Here is a 19,839-nt window from a genome sequence, read left to right as displayed (position 1 = left end):
CACACACACACACACACACACACACACACACACACCACACACACACACACACACACACACACACACACACACACACACACACACACACACACACACACACACACACACACACACACACACACACACACACCACACACACACACACACACACACACACACACACACACACACACACACACACACACACACACACACACACACACACACACACACACACACACACACACACACACACACACACACACACACACACACACACACACACACACACACACACACACACACACACACACACACACACACACACACACACACACACAAACTCCGCTACGCCGGTCCCAAGCCCGGGACCCTGTCACTCAAGAGGCAGGGGAGGAGGAGGGGAAGGAGTATCAACCTCGTTAAAAAACCAAGGAGCATCTGGCCCGGATGCTAGCACCTTGTTAAAGGGCTCCTGCCTAGGACACAGGATAGGGGAAGGAACCCCGAATAATAAACCAATTATGAGTAGTGCGTCTAAAACAACACTACCCCAAGTGGGTACCGGACATCCCGGGAATCCCACCGATGGTTCCGATCGGGTGCAAGCCCCGGTGGCCGTCGCCGGCTCCATGGATTTTGGGGGGAGCCAAGATCACGAAAACACCAACGAAGACAACAACGTAGTGGTGCACTTGGCCACGAAGGATACTGCAAGTACTCCTTTGAAGGGGATGTTGACAAAGATAGGACGTATGGAGGAGGCCATAGAGCATCTAATCTAAGTATTGGATGATAGGAACAAAAGGACCGTAAATGGTGGTACTCGGGCACTTGCGTACAAGGTACGAAATGCATTTGCCAGCATCAAAAGCGAGTTAAAAGAAATGCATACATATAAAGAGTCTTCACCGCCAAAGCAGAGGGCTCAACCACTAAATTGCGTCCGAAAAGACCTGTTCCAGACGCCAGGAATGACATGCTGGCAGAGCCCCCTCCAAAGCATGCCAGTAAAAAGGAAAGAGCGCACACCCCCCGAAAGAGCTACCAAGAAGGTGACTCTAAGGGAAATAGCCACACAACCCGAAGCTCAGGCCTCGCAGAGTGCAACACAAAGCACCAGAAATGCGCAACACCAAGAGAAGGAGCCCATTCAACAGGAACCTGTACAAGAAATGGATTGGAGCCAGACTACGGGGAAAAAGAAAAAGAGGAAGATGCAAACAAATGAAGAAAGAAGAAAGAAGGCCTACGAACAGCGCAAGAAAAGGGCGTTACCAAAAGCACTCCTCGTTAGTGCCCAGGGAAGCACAACTTACGCTGAGATTCTAAGAAAAGTCAAAGCTGGCCTACACGATGCCGGGATGGAGGACAACATCGACAAGATCAGGAGGACAACCAAAAATGACAAATTGTTGATAGTTCTTGACAGAAAGAATGGGGACAAATTGGAATCGCTCCAAAGGAAAGTGACGGACTTACTGGGCAACGAAGCAGTAGTAATTGGCAAGTCGCATGAGGTGGAACTCACGATAAGAGATCTCGAGGAAACAACCACGGTGCAGGAAGTAAAAGCGGCCCTACAGAAAGCAGCAGGCAGTGAGTCCATAATAACGGACAATTGCATAAGATCGTTACGAACTGCATACAAGGGGACCCAAGTAGCCTCGGTCAAACTACCAGACGAAGTCGCTCAAAAGGTCATGGGCGAACGGGGCAGAATACGTGTCGGTCTGGTGAATTGTCCAATTAAGGAAGTCATCAGACCGACAAAATGTTTCAAGTGTTGGAACCCAGGGCACATTGCCAGTATTTGCCGTAGTCAAATTGACAGGTCAAACAACTGCCTAAAGTGCGGTCAGGCAGGTCACAAAATAGCCAACTGCACGAAAAATCCGCGCTGTATACTGTGCGCCGAAAGAGACAAAGACCACCAGCACATAGTGGGTAGTTACAAATGTGTTGTCTTCCACGAGAAGAACAAGAGCAACACTGCCAGAAGAGAATGAAAGTATTACAGCACAATTTAAATCATTGTGAGCTGGCGCATGATCTGCTCACCCAAACGGTCATAGAGATGAAGATAGACCTGGCCATTGTCGCTGATCCCTACACTAGACTCAAGACGCAGGCATGGGTGACAGACGCCACAGGTAAGGCTGCCATCTGGTCATGCAGAAATCGGACCTTTGAGGACCAAGTCGACAGCACGCAAAGGTGGTTTATCAGGGCCAAGCTTGGAAATGTACACTTTTACAGCGTATATGCTCCTCCCAGTTTAGATATCAACGAGTTCACGGATTTACCTGATAGACTGGTCGAGGATGTTAAAGAGCACTCCCCCTGCGTGATAGCCGGGGACTTAAATGCCTGGGCAGTGGACTGGGGCAGTAAGAAAACCAATACCAGAGGAACTGAGCTGCTACGGACGGTGTCCTGCTTGGACATGGTTTTCCTCAACAGAGGGACCACGCCGACTTTTGAGACGGACAATGGAAGCTCCATCATTGATCTGACCATAGCCAGCTCTAACATCGTCAGAAGAGGGAATGACTGGACAGTCCACGACCTTTTCAACGAGAGCGACCATCGGCTCATCAGCTGGACGGTAACAAGAGAACCAGCAAAAAACAGATCTCTGCACAAAACGACGAACCTCCGAGGATGGAATGCCAATAAATTTGACGCAGAACTATTCCAAGAAGCATTCAATAGTGAACCCATTGTCGCTAACAGCGCACATGAGGAAACAGAAAAAGTAATGCGCAGAGTTGCCCTTGCCTGCGACGCCACGATGACGCGGAAACGGCCAAAAAACGAACACCCGCCGATGTACTGGTGGAATAGTGATACTGCCAAAAGTCGCCAAGAAACCATTCAGGCAAGAAGAAAAGCCACGCGAGCTAGGAAAAAGCCGAACTATAGAGACCTGAAGGAGTCTCATAGAGCAGCGCGACTAAAACTAACGAAAGCGATCAAAAGCAGCAAGGCACATTGCTGGAATGAACTGCTTGAAGAGGTAGACTGCGACCCATGGGGTAGACCATATAAGGTGGTATTGAAAAAGGTGAAAACTCAGCCACAGTCCTCACCCACTTGCCCGGACTTGCTGGATAGGATTGTCACAAATCTTTTCCCACAACACCCGGAGCTTGAGATCGGTGACCTCAGCTCAGAGCATCCGATACCGCTGATATCATTAGAGGAGCTAAACATCGCGAGTGCAAGACTGGGAAACAAGAAGGCTCCCGGACCTGACGGCATCCCAAATGTTGCCCTAAAAAGTGCGATAAAGCTGGCACCGAACATGTTTCTCCACATGTACAACAGATGCTTGGAAGAAGGCTACTTCCCAGACAAATGGAAGCTGCAGAGGCTGGTTCTTCTCTTAAAAGGAAAAAAGCCACCCTATGAACCATCGGCATACCGTCCTCTCTGCATGCTTGACTCGGCAGGCAAGGTCCTCGAACGGATCATGTATGCGAGAATAGAGGTGATGGCTGAGGGGCACCTATCGGACAGACAGTTTGGATTCCGCAAAGGAAGATCAACTGTTGATGCTATTAACCTGGTAGTCAACACAGCGAAGGAAGCCATTTCAGGAGATAGATGGAAAAACGGCAAGAAAAAATACTGCGCAGTAGTGACGCTGGACATGGAGAACGCGTTTAACTCTGCGAGGTGGGACCGAATCATGGAAACACTCGACCAGTTCGGCATCCCAAAGTACCTGCAAAAGTTAGTGGCAAGCTACTTTACAAACAGAATTCTGCAGTATGAGACAGATGATGGAATCAAGAGATACAGGATCACTGGAGGTGTCCCACAAGGCTCGGTATTGGGACCGCTTCTGTGGATCATTATGTACAACGGCCTACTTAGATTGAGGATACCAAGGATGGTAACGTCCGTCGCTTTTGCAGATGATGTCGCCCTCGTAATTGTGGGAAAATATCTGGAGGATATCAAAAACCTATTCAAAGTGGTATTTGGTAAGTACGCCGTCTGGATGAATGAACAAGGACTCAAGATGGCCAAGCACAAGACAGAGATAGTGCTCATAACAAGCAGGAAAGAGCTCGAAACGATCACGCTGCAAGTTGGTGAGCACGAGATCGAGTCAAAACCATCCATCCGTTACCTCGGGGTGATGATCGATGCACGCCTCAACTTCAAATACCAAGTTGAGCATGCAAGCACTAAAGCAGCAGCTGTCGGAGGGGCATTATCCCGTCTCATGCCAAACGTAGGTGGGCCAAAACCGAGACGACGAGCCCTGCTAGCGTCAGTAGTTACATCGATACTGACCTATGGAATTGCCATCTGGGCAAGTGCACTAAAACTGCAGGAGTGCCAGAGGATGATATATCCTGTAGGCCGACAAATGGCACTGAGAGTTACGAGTGCGTTCAGAACCGTCTCCAGGGATGCAGCACACGTAATCTCGGGAATACTGCCAATTGAGATTCTAGCAGAGGAATACAGGAGCTTATACCAGTGTAGAAACCATAAGCAAGAAAATGTAGATGACTGCAGAAAAAGAGAAAGACAGAAGAGTCTGGAGCACTGGCAAGCCCATTGGGACAACTCCGAAAAGGGTAGATGGACACATCAGCTCATACCGAGTCTAGCAGATTGGATAAATCGCCAACATGGAGATCCCAGCTACTACCTGACGCAGGTACTCACGGGACATGGGTGCTTCCGTAAATACTTACACAAGTATAAACACGAGGACTCACCAGAGTGCCCAAAGTGTCGAGGGATAGAGGAGGACGCGAGGCATGTGTTTTTCACATGTCCGAGATTTGACTTGCAGCGACGAAATCTTGAAAGATTAAGTGATGTGGTGATTACGCCAGAAAACTTAGTAAAAGAAATGCTCGCATCTGAAACCAAATGGAAAGCAGCAACGGACTTCTCCAGGGAAGTCATCGAAGAGCTAAGGAAGGAAGAAAAGAAAAGGAGGGAAGAGCGAGACAGAAGGGCGAGACGCCAGGCTATGGAATAGTGAACTCTCCACACAAAAGTAGAGGAAGAGCGAAATCGCTTAAATGCCTTCCCCCGCGAAGTAATACCTAGCGGCAGTCCCGCGGGGGGACAAAGGCTGGGTGAAGAGAGGTTTACGTTTTAGTCGGTATGGGTCTTGGTAACCACATGGACCAAAATCCATAGGCCAAGATCGAGCCCGGCACTACGTGCGTAAAGAGCATTTTTTTCCTCTCTCTCTCTCTCTCTCTCTCAAAAAAAAAAAAAAAAAAAAAAAAAAAAAAAAAAAAAAAAAAAAAAAAAAAAAAAAAAAAAAAAAAACACACACACATATATAAACTCGTTTAATTTTAACTTATACGTGTGAGAGTTTGATTTTTATATTGATTCCAATTTTGACCATTTACAGTAACCTGATTATTTAGAAAATAATATTTTTTTAAATTAATGTGACGTATGAGATTTATTTGTAAACGTTATTGTTACTAAGAATAACAGTTAAAATCATGACTAAAGTTTCAAGATTTACAGATAATTATATAGACTAAGAAACGTCTTAAGCCACACATTCACACAAAAGATTCCATAATATGTATTTATTTTTTACAATAATTTAATCGAAAGCTTGGATACTTCAACTACAACATAGATTTTGAAAAAGTATGGGTAAAATAAAATTTAATTCAATTTTTGAATCTATTTGTAATAAAACAGTTTTTTGTGATTTTCATTGTTGTATTATTAGGAATGTGTTTTAAAATTATTGTAGAAAAAACTTTTGATCACAATTTGAAGGTCACGCGTGCAATGACTGATGTATAGATTATGTCTACAGTGAAAGAAGATCATGGTATGTTCTTCCAATTATTGTTTCACGAAAAAATCATAAAAATGACATACGAATACCTAACATTATTACCATAAATATTTGCAGCACAGATTAGTTTTTGTTCATAGCAATACGAATCTCTTAAATAATAATTTTGTGATGAGTATTTTGGGATAGAAATGTATTGAGTACTATTTTGATATCCAAGCAATATCCATTCCATATTTCACACTAGAAAGAATAATCAATGCAGATTTATCACATATTTATGAATTTTGTTATACATTTGCAGTGTTGTCAGTAGTTATTGGAATGTAACGTCGTTTCTATTCGAAGGCATGTATCTGTCTGTTTCGTTGTGTGGATGCCATGGGAAAAATTCTTGGGAGATTCCTATTAACCGTTTCACACACCGTTTCTTGCCGAATTTAACAAGCTTCTTCCGGTTGGAATTTTAACGTAAAACACTTACCATTCCGTTACCAAATAATGTAATAATGTTGAGTTACTGTTCAATTTAAGTTATTTACAGGTTTACATCAAAATATCAAGAGATGACACATCTCATAAATAAGAATTGTTTTTCATTTTACTAAAAATGAAAGGATAATCTCCAAGAAATGTGATCTTTAAAAGTTGACCATGGATGACTTAGTTAAATTCATATATTTTAATCATTATTAAGAACTAAATGATGTCTAACTTATGCATGTTATAGTAATATTTAACTAGACTCTCATATGATGTAAAATATTAGTCCAAAAGAGGTATACTTTTTTATAACAGTAATTCATCCTGAAAATATTTTTTACGGTACGTTTATAAGTTCTCCAAAACTTAAACCCTCAGTAATAAGTCCTCTGAGTGTGTCAATGATTTTTAATATAATTTCTTTTTAAACTCCAAATATAAATCTAAAACAATTAGAATATTGTTTATTTGGAGAACATTATAAAGTGTTGTCTTGTCAAAGGCTGCACACTCGTTAAATACCAAATTACTCAATAGTAAAATTACGCGCATATGTCATATTTAATTATAATAATTGGTATAGAACAGAAGTGCATGTGTAATAAAGAAAGTGACTAAACTAGTTTGTAATGTAATGCAAGATATTTCAACATTACTGGTACAAGTTGTAAATGTTTATTATTAATAAGTCAAACAACATTCATATATAATGTTCATTGCTATAACACGTTTCTTGAGATAAAATATCATCTCAAATAAATATCTTATAACAAGTAAGTGCACCCAATAACTGTAAAATCCACTACTTCTCCTTTACGTTTGCCAATAAAATACCCTCATGTGATGACGTCATAACAGAGCACTTTTGATATTATTTCTTATATTAATGTCAAAGTAACAACTCAATACTGAATAATACTCACATGTAGAACTTTCAAAATAAAAACAATATTCAGTTAAGCATACTGCCAACCTTATTCGTTTACACATTGTTATGTTTCAGTTTGGATCTTCAACACCCAAAATTGATCTGTACTAATTTTACTTTTACAAGATTAAAATCATCCGGTATGCCTTTTTCCCATATTTATAAATTGATAGGTTTTAATACTATGCCCCTAGTTTTTTCCGTTTATTCTAGAAGCTGTGTTTTTCGGGGGTAATTGTTAGAACCCGTAATAGCGTGTGGCGTACGAGCAAGTCGAGCTTTAAAATGCTTGCAGCTAGACGGGTTTAACACAATAAGATTTACAAATTCAAAAATTTTATTTATGTATTTAATTGTTCTGAAACTGTATTGTAAGAAGATAGTACATGTTATACACGGAGAATAATATTCCTCCACTTTTAACAGTTTTAGTAATAAAATATTTTTAGGAAGTTGTATACATTACTTGAAGTCTACGATTTACCATAATTTAAAACAGTGCCCACATTTTGTGTACTTTCGCTCTCGTAACGTCCTGAATCGTCCTTTTATTTACTTTTATTAATTAAATACAAAATGTAACTTACCCAAATAAAAAATAATTTTAGTCTCCACCCAAATCTATTGCATAGCATCTTTCTTTACATGAAGGAACAACATTATTGAGCTGCTCGTGTTCCAGGATCTGGACAAGTACCTGAATGAGTCCACAGAGGGCGCTATCCTGTTCTCCATGGGTTCGGTGCTCCAGTCCTCCTCCTTTCCTCCCGCCAAGAGACAGGCTATAATGGACGCCTTCGCAGAGTTGCCAGTCCGTGTCGTCATGAAGTGGGAGGACGACACCCTGCCGGGGAAACCTGACAATGTACGGCTCAGCAAATGGTTGCCCCAACGAGACATCCTAGGTAAGGCGAAACATAACGAAGTACTTCTAAATAATAAACATACAGGGTGAAAAAGTACTAGGTTGGGATTCTAGATTGCGACTGTATCATAGACAAAGTGACAAAAGGTTCCTGTGACCACGCATCCCAAAATCCATATGTCTGTACGTGTTTTATACATAATATATAATTTTCTTAACCTTTTGATGCATGTACTACAAACGTGGCGTATGATGACTAATAAGGCTTCTTAGGCGTGGAGTATCAAGACTATACTAATTTAAAATTGCGTTTAAATATAGATTATTATTTTTGAATGTAATACAGTGATGTAGACTATACTGTGGCTCTGTTTTACACTAAAAGTATCGCTTATACTTTTACAGGTATAATAGGTGTAAGAGGTGTATCATAGGTGTAAGAGAGAAATTAAAAGTTTCAATCTCGCAAATTGAATATGTTTATTTTTTCTTTCAATTCATCTTTTTTATTTAAAAGCCTCCTATTTTCTAATTAACAAAAGTAAAATTGATTAATAATTGATCAATTGGTTTATTCGCAAAATGGCTGTGAGCAATTGTTATTTATTGCTACCATAGAACATTGGCTAAATTTTCAACATTCACCAAAATACCTAAAACCTGAACGTTTTGCTGTCAAATATATAAATACATAAATTAAATTTGAAACAAAATATTTAAAAGTGAAATATTAAATTAATGTGGTAATTTTTCTACAATTTAATTTGTTATTAGAATTACAATATTCTGAAACGTGCTTCTATATTAAGTTTGAACTTAGATTACAATCAGGATCTAAAAGTATTGCAAATACAGAGTTTAATAATAACTAATATGTAACAATCAGATGTAAAATCTGACTTTTATATCAATATAAAAACGTTTTTATAATTTTGCCATCAGTGCTACCTTAACTAACAGAATTTTGAATCATGTCACAATCCAACACGGAAACATTCAATATTTACATTTCCACAAAACTGCACACACCTGTACGCGGACAACGCTCTTCTGCAGCATTACCGGAGCTATAATTTACTACGATTATAACTTTGCCATACGGCTGAATGATAAATCGTAATTAATTACTGCGGATATCATATCCAACACAAATCAGCGGGAAACTGGTGATAAGCCAATGATCATGGGTAGCACAGTTACCTCGTACCTCTGTGCAGCGCGTACTAAACTCTCTAAACTACAGGTTCAGGATCAACTCATTTCAAGTAAGGCAACCGCAAACCGGGATTGGTAGTTGTTACGGTAAGTACTTCAATGGGCGGTGTTGCCACAGCGAGTGTACGAGAGGGTTTACAAGAGCGACTGATGAGAAATCCACTTAACAACTGAACTTTGCAGAACGTCAACAGATTTGTTTTTGCTTTAAGGATTGCACTTAAAATAACTTCTGCGCGGGTAGAATAACATTAAAAATGACCAGTAAACTTGTATAAGATAATTTAATAGTGTTTTACATGAAAACAGTAAGTAAATTCTAAAACAAATATAGGACAATATTTCAAATCTTTAAATTTAAAATTGTTGGTATTTTTTGTTATGATTACAAATAGAACATCTAATGAAACGAGTAAAATAATGAAACTAGGCCATGGTAACTTAACATCATCAGATGACTCAGCTGTAAATCTAGGTTTTTATAGTTTTACGGTTTACAAGAGTGACAGATTTGTTTTTGTTCTGTAAGGATAACTTTTAAAATAAATTTTGAGTGGTTAGAAAACTATAACTTAACAACTATTCAGTTTTAATTACCACACTGACAATCTTATAAAGGTTTGACACTATTTGTAAATCTTAAAAATTAATTAGTTCTGTTTAAACCAGCACATTTAAGAAATCCGGAAAAATAGTTAAATATTTATAGGGTCCTAGCAGCGTCAAATACAAGTCAGATATAAATCTATATTTTCAAATGTTTTTCTAACTTTATATTTATCCTAGCTTGGCAGGTTTAAATCAATCACTAAACCAATTACTAATCTCGTCAGTAGTAGTTACATCAGCGCCAGTCACCGAGGTAGACTAAAAGTCACTACTTTCAACGAATATGTTAGTCTTTATACGGTCGGCTGACGCTGATTTAACTTTAGTTTAGGTTTCTGACGACCCGTTTTAGTGTATAAGGTAAAACAATCTGAGTAAAAATACGATTCATATATTTAACCGTTTTAACCGCCAAAACCATTGCAGCTGACAATCGATTTCTGTCTTAAGGAAAATTCCATTGACGATTTCACGAATAACTGGGTTGTATACTACAACACTCCTACAACGCACATTGGTTATCAGCTCATTGACTATTAGTAATAGGCAGTTTAACAAGTTAATGACAATGGAAAAAATCAAGTGATTTATAAACGATATATAAACTAGAAGAAACCAACTTAAAGAACTAAAGAAAACTTGTGATTAGGAATGGGAGAGACATGCACTTAAAATGCAATCTGCAGTGAGTAGACAGTTTTATTGAAGTACTTGTGAGATACGAGTGAACGATATTCTAAATTTACTTTCCACTTAAAGCGAAAGTAAATTACACAAATTTACATTGAGTTTCATTCCTATACACAGTTTGACTTATGCTCATTTTATCTTGGTTTTTACTGCTTATTTTATAAATTAAAAAAGAATATCGATATAGATATAAAATATTAAACACAATATACACTGGAGTTTTAAACATATTTCCTAATTTATTTAGCTAAATCCATCAGTTACACAATATAAAGTCTGTTTAAAGTTCCTTTTTAATCAGGAGCTATTTAACTGAAACAAACGTAATTAGGGACACAATATGGAAAAAGTAAGAATATTGTTATTAATAGGTAAGAAACTATTGATAAATCATAATAACATAATGCATAATACTAGCCCTTTAATTATGTTAGCCTGACATCCAAAGTTTTTCGGATATGTAACTTTATTTACAAACCCTAATTTACAACAGGTCATTTTGAAGGTCATAATAAAAGACGAGGAGTGATGAAAATAAGAGTTCTCTGCATTGATTCCATCCAGCATAACGTCCTATTGAAATTAAATTTTCTATTTTTGTTGATACAGTACCTGATTAGCACTAACTCTCTTTATTTTTGGTTCTTAAAGACCTTTAGTTTTAGTTATCACGTCTATTTTTCGAAGTATGTGTAAGATAGATAGAGGATAACCTTGGACCAAAATAATTCTCAGAGTATATTATTACAGAGTATTTAGTCAATGTTATTACATATAACTAAATGTGATTTGAAAAGTTAAGGTAGCTTTAATTTGTGATTTCTGGTATAATCTTTGAAGCATCGAAGCATCTTACATAGATTCCTCGTTTTGGTATTATTGTAACGTGTGAAGTTTACACATACATTAGTTGATTAAAAAAACTTTTGGTGCAGCTCACCCGAAAATCGTTGCATTCATGGGACACGGCGGCCTGCTGTCCACCAGTGAAGCGGTACACTGCGGGATCCCCATGGTGCTGATCCCCATGTTCGGTGACCAGCCCAACAATGTGGCCCACCTCGCCGCCTCTGGGGCAGCCGTGAAGCTGGCATATAACGACATTACGAAGGAAACAGTGTTGAAGGCTCTGCGTGCAGTTTTGTATGACTCAAGGTTTGCTTACTTTTCCATACGTTCTTGTTCACTTTGTCTTCACGAGAAACCGCATGCTCGTAAATCCAGACTCTTGCAAATCCAGATTACCTAACGATGGTCTCAAACTTATTTGGTGTATTCTGAAATTTATCACCAATACTTTTTCAACAATACACAACAATTTTATATAGTTTTGATGGAATAAAGTTGATTTTCAGTGACTTGAAGTAATTACACGATTTATTTAAATGCAATAAACATAGTGTATATAGCACTAAAACCTGACCAAATATAACGTTAATATAAAAAAATTTGTATATTTTAGATTATACATTAGCTATCTTTTAAAATATTATCTGGCATTTCTTAATGCAGCAATTATTTTTCCATATGGAAACGTGCCACTATTTCAAAAATTCATTTTGATATTAAGATCAGGAGTTTAAAAATAGGACTGTATAACAAACAACGGAATCACACTGATGTGTATATACAATGACAACAAAAATCATTAATTCTCCTTTTTGGGCAAACTGGGAATTTCAATTATATACACATTGATTGTTTCCACCGGGAAAGAAATGTTTGGGAAAATCAGCCAATCTAGCTACGAGGGAAACGATGTCTTTCGCAGATCTCAGTTGTATTGGAAATACATGATTGCCATACAAATTGATGAAAAATATTTTGTATTACATCTCAGCCAGTGGCGCACTAAGGAATATTCCCTTGGGATGTCAGGAACCAGGGGGGGGGGAGCACGGTATGCAATGCCTCCTGCTCAGTAGGACAGGATGTCCGAAATTTTTGAAATATTAGATCATAAAATCGTTATTTTTTAGTACTTTTAGTACGGAATATATAAGTTTAAGCCATTAATCAAAATCAAGACTGAATGTTGGTGTCTACACTCAGATCGAAGAGTTAGATACCTGAGTTTGAATTTGACAACAAACTAACTAATAGAGCCACAACCAGATACATTACTGTATAGCTGTTTTATCTGCGTTTATTCATTTAATACAATTCATTTATTAACAATAACTTCCAGTTTATAAATAAATTTCAATGAAAAAGGGAATCAGTTTTTGACGCTTGTCAACAAAACTGCAACTTTTAACATTTATAACTCGGAAACTTGGGATCAAAATTTTTACAGAAACCAAATTTGTATATAAGAAAGGTAAACATCTACTGTAATTGAGTATATAACTTTAGAACTATATGAAACAGTCGCTGTTTAACTACTATTACGAATTTTTAATTTTGACCGGGTGGTATAAAAAGTTCAGCATTGGTCTCTTTATGGAGCTCTTAAAGTCATTATATTAGTCTGTAATTTTGTCAACTACTACTTAAAACACGTAATTTTCAACAAGCGCGCCCTGCTCGTTTTATCACGCAAACCGTCCGCCAGATTGCAAAAGGTTGTGTTGCCTTATGGTGACAACGGCAAACAACAAACTAATACAACTGTCTACGTCTGTACAACAGGTACTTTGAACAAAGTATTAAAACCGAAGTACACGGTACAGGTTACAATTACAGGTACTTTTACAATACAGTTATTTTACACGGCACGGTCACCGCCGTTACTAGAACTCGCTTAGCAGTAACAGTAACTAGAACATGTACCTGTACCATTATAGGAGTATACTGTAACGTAATATTCTAAATTAGTAAGATTATATTTTGTTCTCTGTTACTGCGAGTAACCGCTATAGCTACAAGCCACAAGAATTAATAAAATAATATGGAATTAATATGGATGTTTTACCAACATCCATTTCATTGCTGTTGTGACGGTCAAATTCAATTATTTGGAGTTTCGAACAACATTGAGTTATTATATATGCAGTGCCGTCCATTCCGTAAATTACAATAATTATATATAATTGAATTTATATATTTAATTATGATATATTTCAAAGTTCTCACATATCCGTCGGAAATAGACTTTTAGGCAATCTTCACGTGCTCTTGGGTAGAGGACAGTGGCCCTTTCGCCCCCCCCCCCCTTTTCGGTGCGCCCTGATTTCAGAAGAAAAAAAAGTAGCAGATTTTAAATTAGTACTTGTTGAATTATAGTAAAATTTAGAACATTTAAATACCTATTTATTATTGGATACTGATTTGAGTGAGAATGTGATGACTTTACGTTCTACTGAGAATTGTGCTGATATCTTGACGATTAGTTGGCCCGAAGGACCAGTGTATCAACACAATGATTTATTTTAGAACATAATAACAATCGCATTAAGGAATTTAAATTTGTATGTAACAAATTATTTTTATATAGGTATAAAGAAAGTGCAAAGCTTCTGTCAGAGCGATTCAGGGACAGGCCAATGTCTCCACTGGACACGGCGGTATATTGGACAGAGTATGTCCTGAGACACAATGGTGCCCGCCATCTCCGCTCTGCAGGTTTGTTTGTAATATAATCTTATTCTGGTCCTAAAATATAATCAGGTCCGGGAATAGTAGACGAATTAATTCCACTTGCAGCCAAAATTCACTATCTTTCTGACAAAATCTAGCTTCTCACTTTAAAAACTTTAACTTAGAGTAACATGTATCCATCTCTTATTAGATGCCAATGTCTTGATATTGCAAACCACTCTGCCTGGATATAAAAAAATTACCGTGAAATATTATATAAATATGTCATATTTATATAGTAAGGGAAATTTCCTGTGGAAATTGAAAAAGAATTATCTAATACATTCAACATTGATACTAGGAAAGTGTATGTATCTGCATATTTGCATTCTGAGATAGAAGCATTTTGAATTAATCTATATCACGAGAGTAGACAAAAGTAGACTGTAGTTCCGGACGCAGTGAATACGTGAACATCACACACATACACACACACACACACACACACACACACACACACACACACACACACACACACACACACGCACGCACGCACGCACGCACGCACGCACGCACGCACGCACGCACGCACGCACGCACGCACGCACGCACGCACGCACGCGCACGCACGCGCACGCACGCACGCACGCACGCACGCGCACGCACGCACGACGCACGCACGCGCACGCACGCACGCACGCACGCACGCACGCACGCGCGCGCGCGCACACACACACACACACACACACACACACACACCACGCGCAAAATAAGAAACATTTTTTTATTATGGTGTATATAACTTGGTAAGAATATGATTTTTCATGAAATATTACATTTTTAATAATAAAGCATGTGATTCATTCTCTATAGTTATATATCATATACTATACGTATATACATATCTTATCAACTCAATAATTTGTTTTCCGAATTCAAAATTTGTCCTTCTTATATATATATATATATATATATATATATATATATATAAACACACATATATATATATATATATATATATATATATATATATATATATCAAGTCTCTTATCTGAAAGTGATAATCGTTTCTTTGATATAAACACCTTTCTCCTTTCCTTATTATATGCATATCTTCTCCTTTATTCGGTGTTCCTATTTTGTTCCTACTAATATTGAAAACAGGTTAAAGGATAGTAATCAGTGAATGGTGTTTTAATAGCTGTGGATATGCCGTGGTATCAGCTTTGGCTGCTAGATGTCGCGCTAGTGCTGCTGGCTGGCCTAGCCTCTGTACTGTTTGTGGTGTTCTGGCTCGCTCGGCGAGTCGCAAATTTCATCAGCCGTCGGCTCTACCCACACCAGCTTCGGCAGAAGCAGAAGAGAGAGTAGCGATAGTAATAAACATGTTGTAATATGCATTAATTATAAAATTTGTTTATTTTTATACACAGGCTCTAGTATTTAACCTTTGTCCCAGCGCCTAATACCACTTATTGAAACGTTTTTATTCTTTTTCCGAATGGCCGGCTTTGGACTTCAACCAAAATGGTTTAAGGTACACTGTTTTTGTTTTTATATAAATTAGCGTAAGTGTTTTTGAATATTTGAATATTACGGAATATTACAAACGTTGGTGGTAGTAATAAAATATGTTGATCGAAAAACGCAGTATAATTCAGTCCATGTCAACTTTACAATGTACGAGTAGCATTCTGACCCTTCCTATCCAACGGATTGATTTAATTGAATGAATCGATTTAAATTGAATAATCGCACGAGATGTGCGTGCGCAGGCTTGTGCGTGCTACACGATGCCGGATATATAGAGAAACATATAACAAGCGGATTCTGTATAATATAGTGAGACATGGTTCCTTCAGGAATGCGGAAGCGGAAAAATCACAAAATCCTGTGACACTCTTGCAGGTGGCCTCAATTTGACATTGTGCTTGTATATGGGCATTAAATATGGAAATGGTAAATGAACCGACCTGAGGAACGTTTGAAGGAATTAAATAAGTATATCATTTTATTTTTATAAGGTAAGTTGAGGTTACATATCCTAGTCCTTTTGTACACTTAAGAAAAAGTTTTTAATCATGGGGCCTAGCCCCTTTAGGCCATTTGGGCCCAACAATGAACTTGACTTTGCCATTCACTTGTAGACCGTAATATTCGACGTGTCGTATCAGGTGTTAAGAATTACGGCCGAATTTATGATGCAGATAGATAAACAATTGTTTACATTCATACATTTCAACCATGGATTTCAGTAGATAAGTTAAAAATCTATCCAAAGAGTCAACCGAAACATTGACCGATGTTTACCCATTAGTTTATCCAATCGACATTAGAGAAAATCGACGAGAAATATAACTTTAAAATGTTACAAAAGTATAGTTATGAACAGCGCGAGGAAAAATGTGGTTTTAATATTGCTTTTTACGTAAGAAACATGGCATAGTTTGTCAAAAAGAGGTCTGTATAGGTTGTACAACTTAATGAAATCCACCCAAAAAGCAGAGCACAGACTGATAACTGAGGGTATTATGTGTATTTGATTTAACCCTTAGAATAAGATTATTTAGTTATAAAATATCGATGATCATCCAATATCCAAAGAAACTTATTACTTATTAAAAGAATTACTTGAGAACTCTTTCAACCTGTTCAATAGTGAGGAAAGCTCTTAGTTTCTGAGACTAGGTAGTTCAACCTGAAGTTCTATATTCAAATACTAGTTAAGTATGAATATTATATCTTAAAATCAAACGGTGGGAATTTTAGAACAAAGTTTTTTCCGAAAACCAGGTAGGTACCATTATACAAGCTGAAGAAAAATACTGTTTTATTGGGTTCCTACAAAACATGAAATGCTTGTACGAGACTCCTTGCTGACGTTTGTTTGCCGTATAGTAGTGTAGCAGGCGCTGAGTACTGCTGTGAAGAGCGTAGCTCAAGAAGCCTAGTTCATAATTTCTTTACATTAAGTTTCATATAATGCCATGTTGATAGAGCAAGTAGACTCGACATGATCTCGGGCATCTAAATTAGTTTCTAAAGAAAGACTTTGGTTCCGAAGCGGGTTCAAAATCCAAACTGTGACTAAATTAACTTTACCAATATTGTACTCTATCTTTACACATACTTATTGGGGATGGCAAATAAACCTGCAAGATGCATCTACTTGCCTGTAAAAACAACACTAAACAGAAGAAATCAATACTTAACTAACATACACTACTAAAATAATAAGGCGAATTATCAACAAATAGGAAAAGTATTATTATATAATTATTGTTATGTCAAATAGTATTTTACAAGACATTCCTTGCTGTAGCAAGACTGTGTCTGTAATTTATACAAGGTTTAAAATTCCCAGGTGTGGATTTAGTTTTATTTGATATACAGGGACCCAGAACGCTCTACCAATATTTTCATGTACTGTTCCTGACCAAAGACAAACCAAAATTTTATATTAAAACGGTTGAAAACACAATAAGTACCCAAATTGCCGTCATTTTGTTTTTTCACTTAACGATCTTTTATTTGAAAACGGCTTGTTTTAATGAGTTGAAATTTGAAAAATAGCTTTATCACATAATTGTTTAATAACATAAAACGTATCAATGTTTTAGAAGCTTTATATTCAAAATGATAGCTTCCCGAATACTCGAATGTCCACAAATATCTAAAAAATAGCAAATATAAAAATTCACATTTATTTCATTTTAGTTAGACAATTTAATTACCAACGCAATGAAACCAAGTTTTATAAAATCGGTCCATAAGGGAGATAATACGCTTTTAAAACCCAGTACTAAACAATATCCACTCTGATTATGTGACAGCACTGTTTGTGAGCCACAACAATCAGCTGTTTTAATTTTAGCTGCTTTAATGAGCTGATTATATCACTACATACGTTGAACTGTCATAATATTGTTACCTATTGCAGAAATTAAGTTTATTTGGTATAGAGCTTTATCACCTAAATAGCTAATTATAGACAAATTTTAAATTTTCAAGAAGTTTTATTTTTTAAATGACGGCTTCCTAAAAATTTGAATATAATGAGATCACCCATCTTTTATATATGTATCAGTAATTTGTGCTTTTATTTCATTTTCAGACATTAACAGTGCCAATATTCGATTTAAAATTATCAATTTCATTTCAAAATATGCTCTATAATTTTAAAATTAAAATCCATTTTGCTGCAGATAATATTTATGTATTTAGACAAAAATACTCTTAAAAGATTTATTTAGGATCAAAGTACTCTAATATAATATTATTCCATCCAAAAAAATGTGTGCCAGAGACTTCACCGAAACCGACATTTCCTCGTTAGGGGACGGTGAGGGAGGAAAGTGTTTTTGCCTTGATCGGGTAATTTACCGTTATAGTATTCTCTGGTTATGACAACACTGAGTAAATGTTAAGTGTCAAGGTCCAGGTATGTTCCGAATAAACTTATAGTTATACAATGTAAGTAGTCAATTTCAAAGACAGGGTGAAGAACTGTTTAATATGGCAACTTTAAGTCATTGGTACTTCGTAAGGTCGGAGAATCGTTCGAAAAAGTAAGTGGTCAAATTGTTTTCATTCTGATTCAATAAGGAAAGGGGAGGTTTGGTTGACAAGGAAATTTAAGCTAGGAGTATTAAAAGAGAAGAGAAAGAGACAACTTTGTTTTACTAAGATTCTAAACTTAATTTTATAAATATTGCGTATACGTATAATAAATACATTTTGTAGCTTATAGAGTACTCCATTGATTGGATATGAAACTCGGCAGTGAAGCAAAACTTGATCTAGTTTTATACTTGGAATTTTAACTCTGTTTTTAAATCTGTATAAACCAAATTAGAATATACAGAATTATTTTGAATCCAATTTATTTTAATATAGTGAACACTGATATTTCTTGTGCGATAGGGATTCCAATGAGCAACAACAATATTCTTCCATTATGTATTGTTGTTTGGTACTAATGGTACTACTCTTATAACAAACATTTCGTATCAAATTACTGACGAAGATATGTAATTGAATAACCGCCTTAGTAGAGGATCATTTAATAATTAGAAAAATTAATTAAGTACATTAAAAGAACGTTGAAAAACAAGCTTGGGAAAGGTAGACGACAGCTCAGGACCCTAAGGTTACGAAATGCCGTCCCTAATTCAAGTAAATTGACCCAGTAACTGGACCCCACACAGCTAATAGGATTTTACATCATTCTTATGCAGCAAATTTCCATAAAGCAATAGTGGAGTGAAAAAATTATTGTCATAACATTACACGGTGCTAATTATGTGATTTGGCTATTTGTTAATGCATAATATAAATACTATTTGCAATTCATTATTGTTTAATAGTAACTGCTATATTTGTAATTAATGGAGTTTGAAACCTATTTTGACTCAATATTGCCAGTGGATGTTCAAGAATCGTTAAAACCCGTTAAGGGAATATAAAAAAGATATATTCTATAACATTAATACAATATGTTTACTATTTTAGTGAGACACAACTTCGTTAGTGAGACACAATGAACTTGTATTGGCATATCTGTACCATCGGGTGCTTGTTTTACTATTTTAGTATCACTGCACTATTTTAGTATTTCACTATTTTAGTATCATTGTTACTATCACTGGATGACCGCGCAATAACAGGTATAAAACAATATCATAATATGTTTAGACGATGATTTATACATTTTATTGATATCTTCGACATTTAAATAATTTCACT

General features: G+C 36.9%; 1 protein-coding gene across 1 annotated transcript in view; it reads left to right on the top strand.

Moving 5' to 3' along the window:
* Window positions 1-15,522, top strand: part of LOC124352720 (UDP-glycosyltransferase UGT5-like) — a 48,045-nt gene extending 32,523 nt beyond the window's left edge. Inside the window, exons 4-5 of the mRNA XM_046802350.1 lie at window positions 14,012-14,139; window positions 15,296-15,522. Of these exons, the coding sequence (XP_046658306.1) occupies window positions 14,012-14,139; window positions 15,296-15,465 (298 nt within the window). The 3' untranslated portion in view covers window positions 15,466-15,522. The remainder of the gene's footprint in view (window positions 1-14,011; window positions 14,140-15,295) is intronic.
* Window positions 15,523-19,839: the final 4,317 nt, after the last annotated feature.

The sequence above is a fragment of the Homalodisca vitripennis genome, chromosome 1 (assembly GCF_021130785.1).
Source record: "Homalodisca vitripennis isolate AUS2020 chromosome 1, UT_GWSS_2.1, whole genome shotgun sequence".
Taxonomy (NCBI): domain Eukaryota; kingdom Metazoa; phylum Arthropoda; class Insecta; order Hemiptera; family Cicadellidae; genus Homalodisca; species Homalodisca vitripennis.
This window is presented reverse-complemented; position numbering and strand designations above follow the sequence as displayed.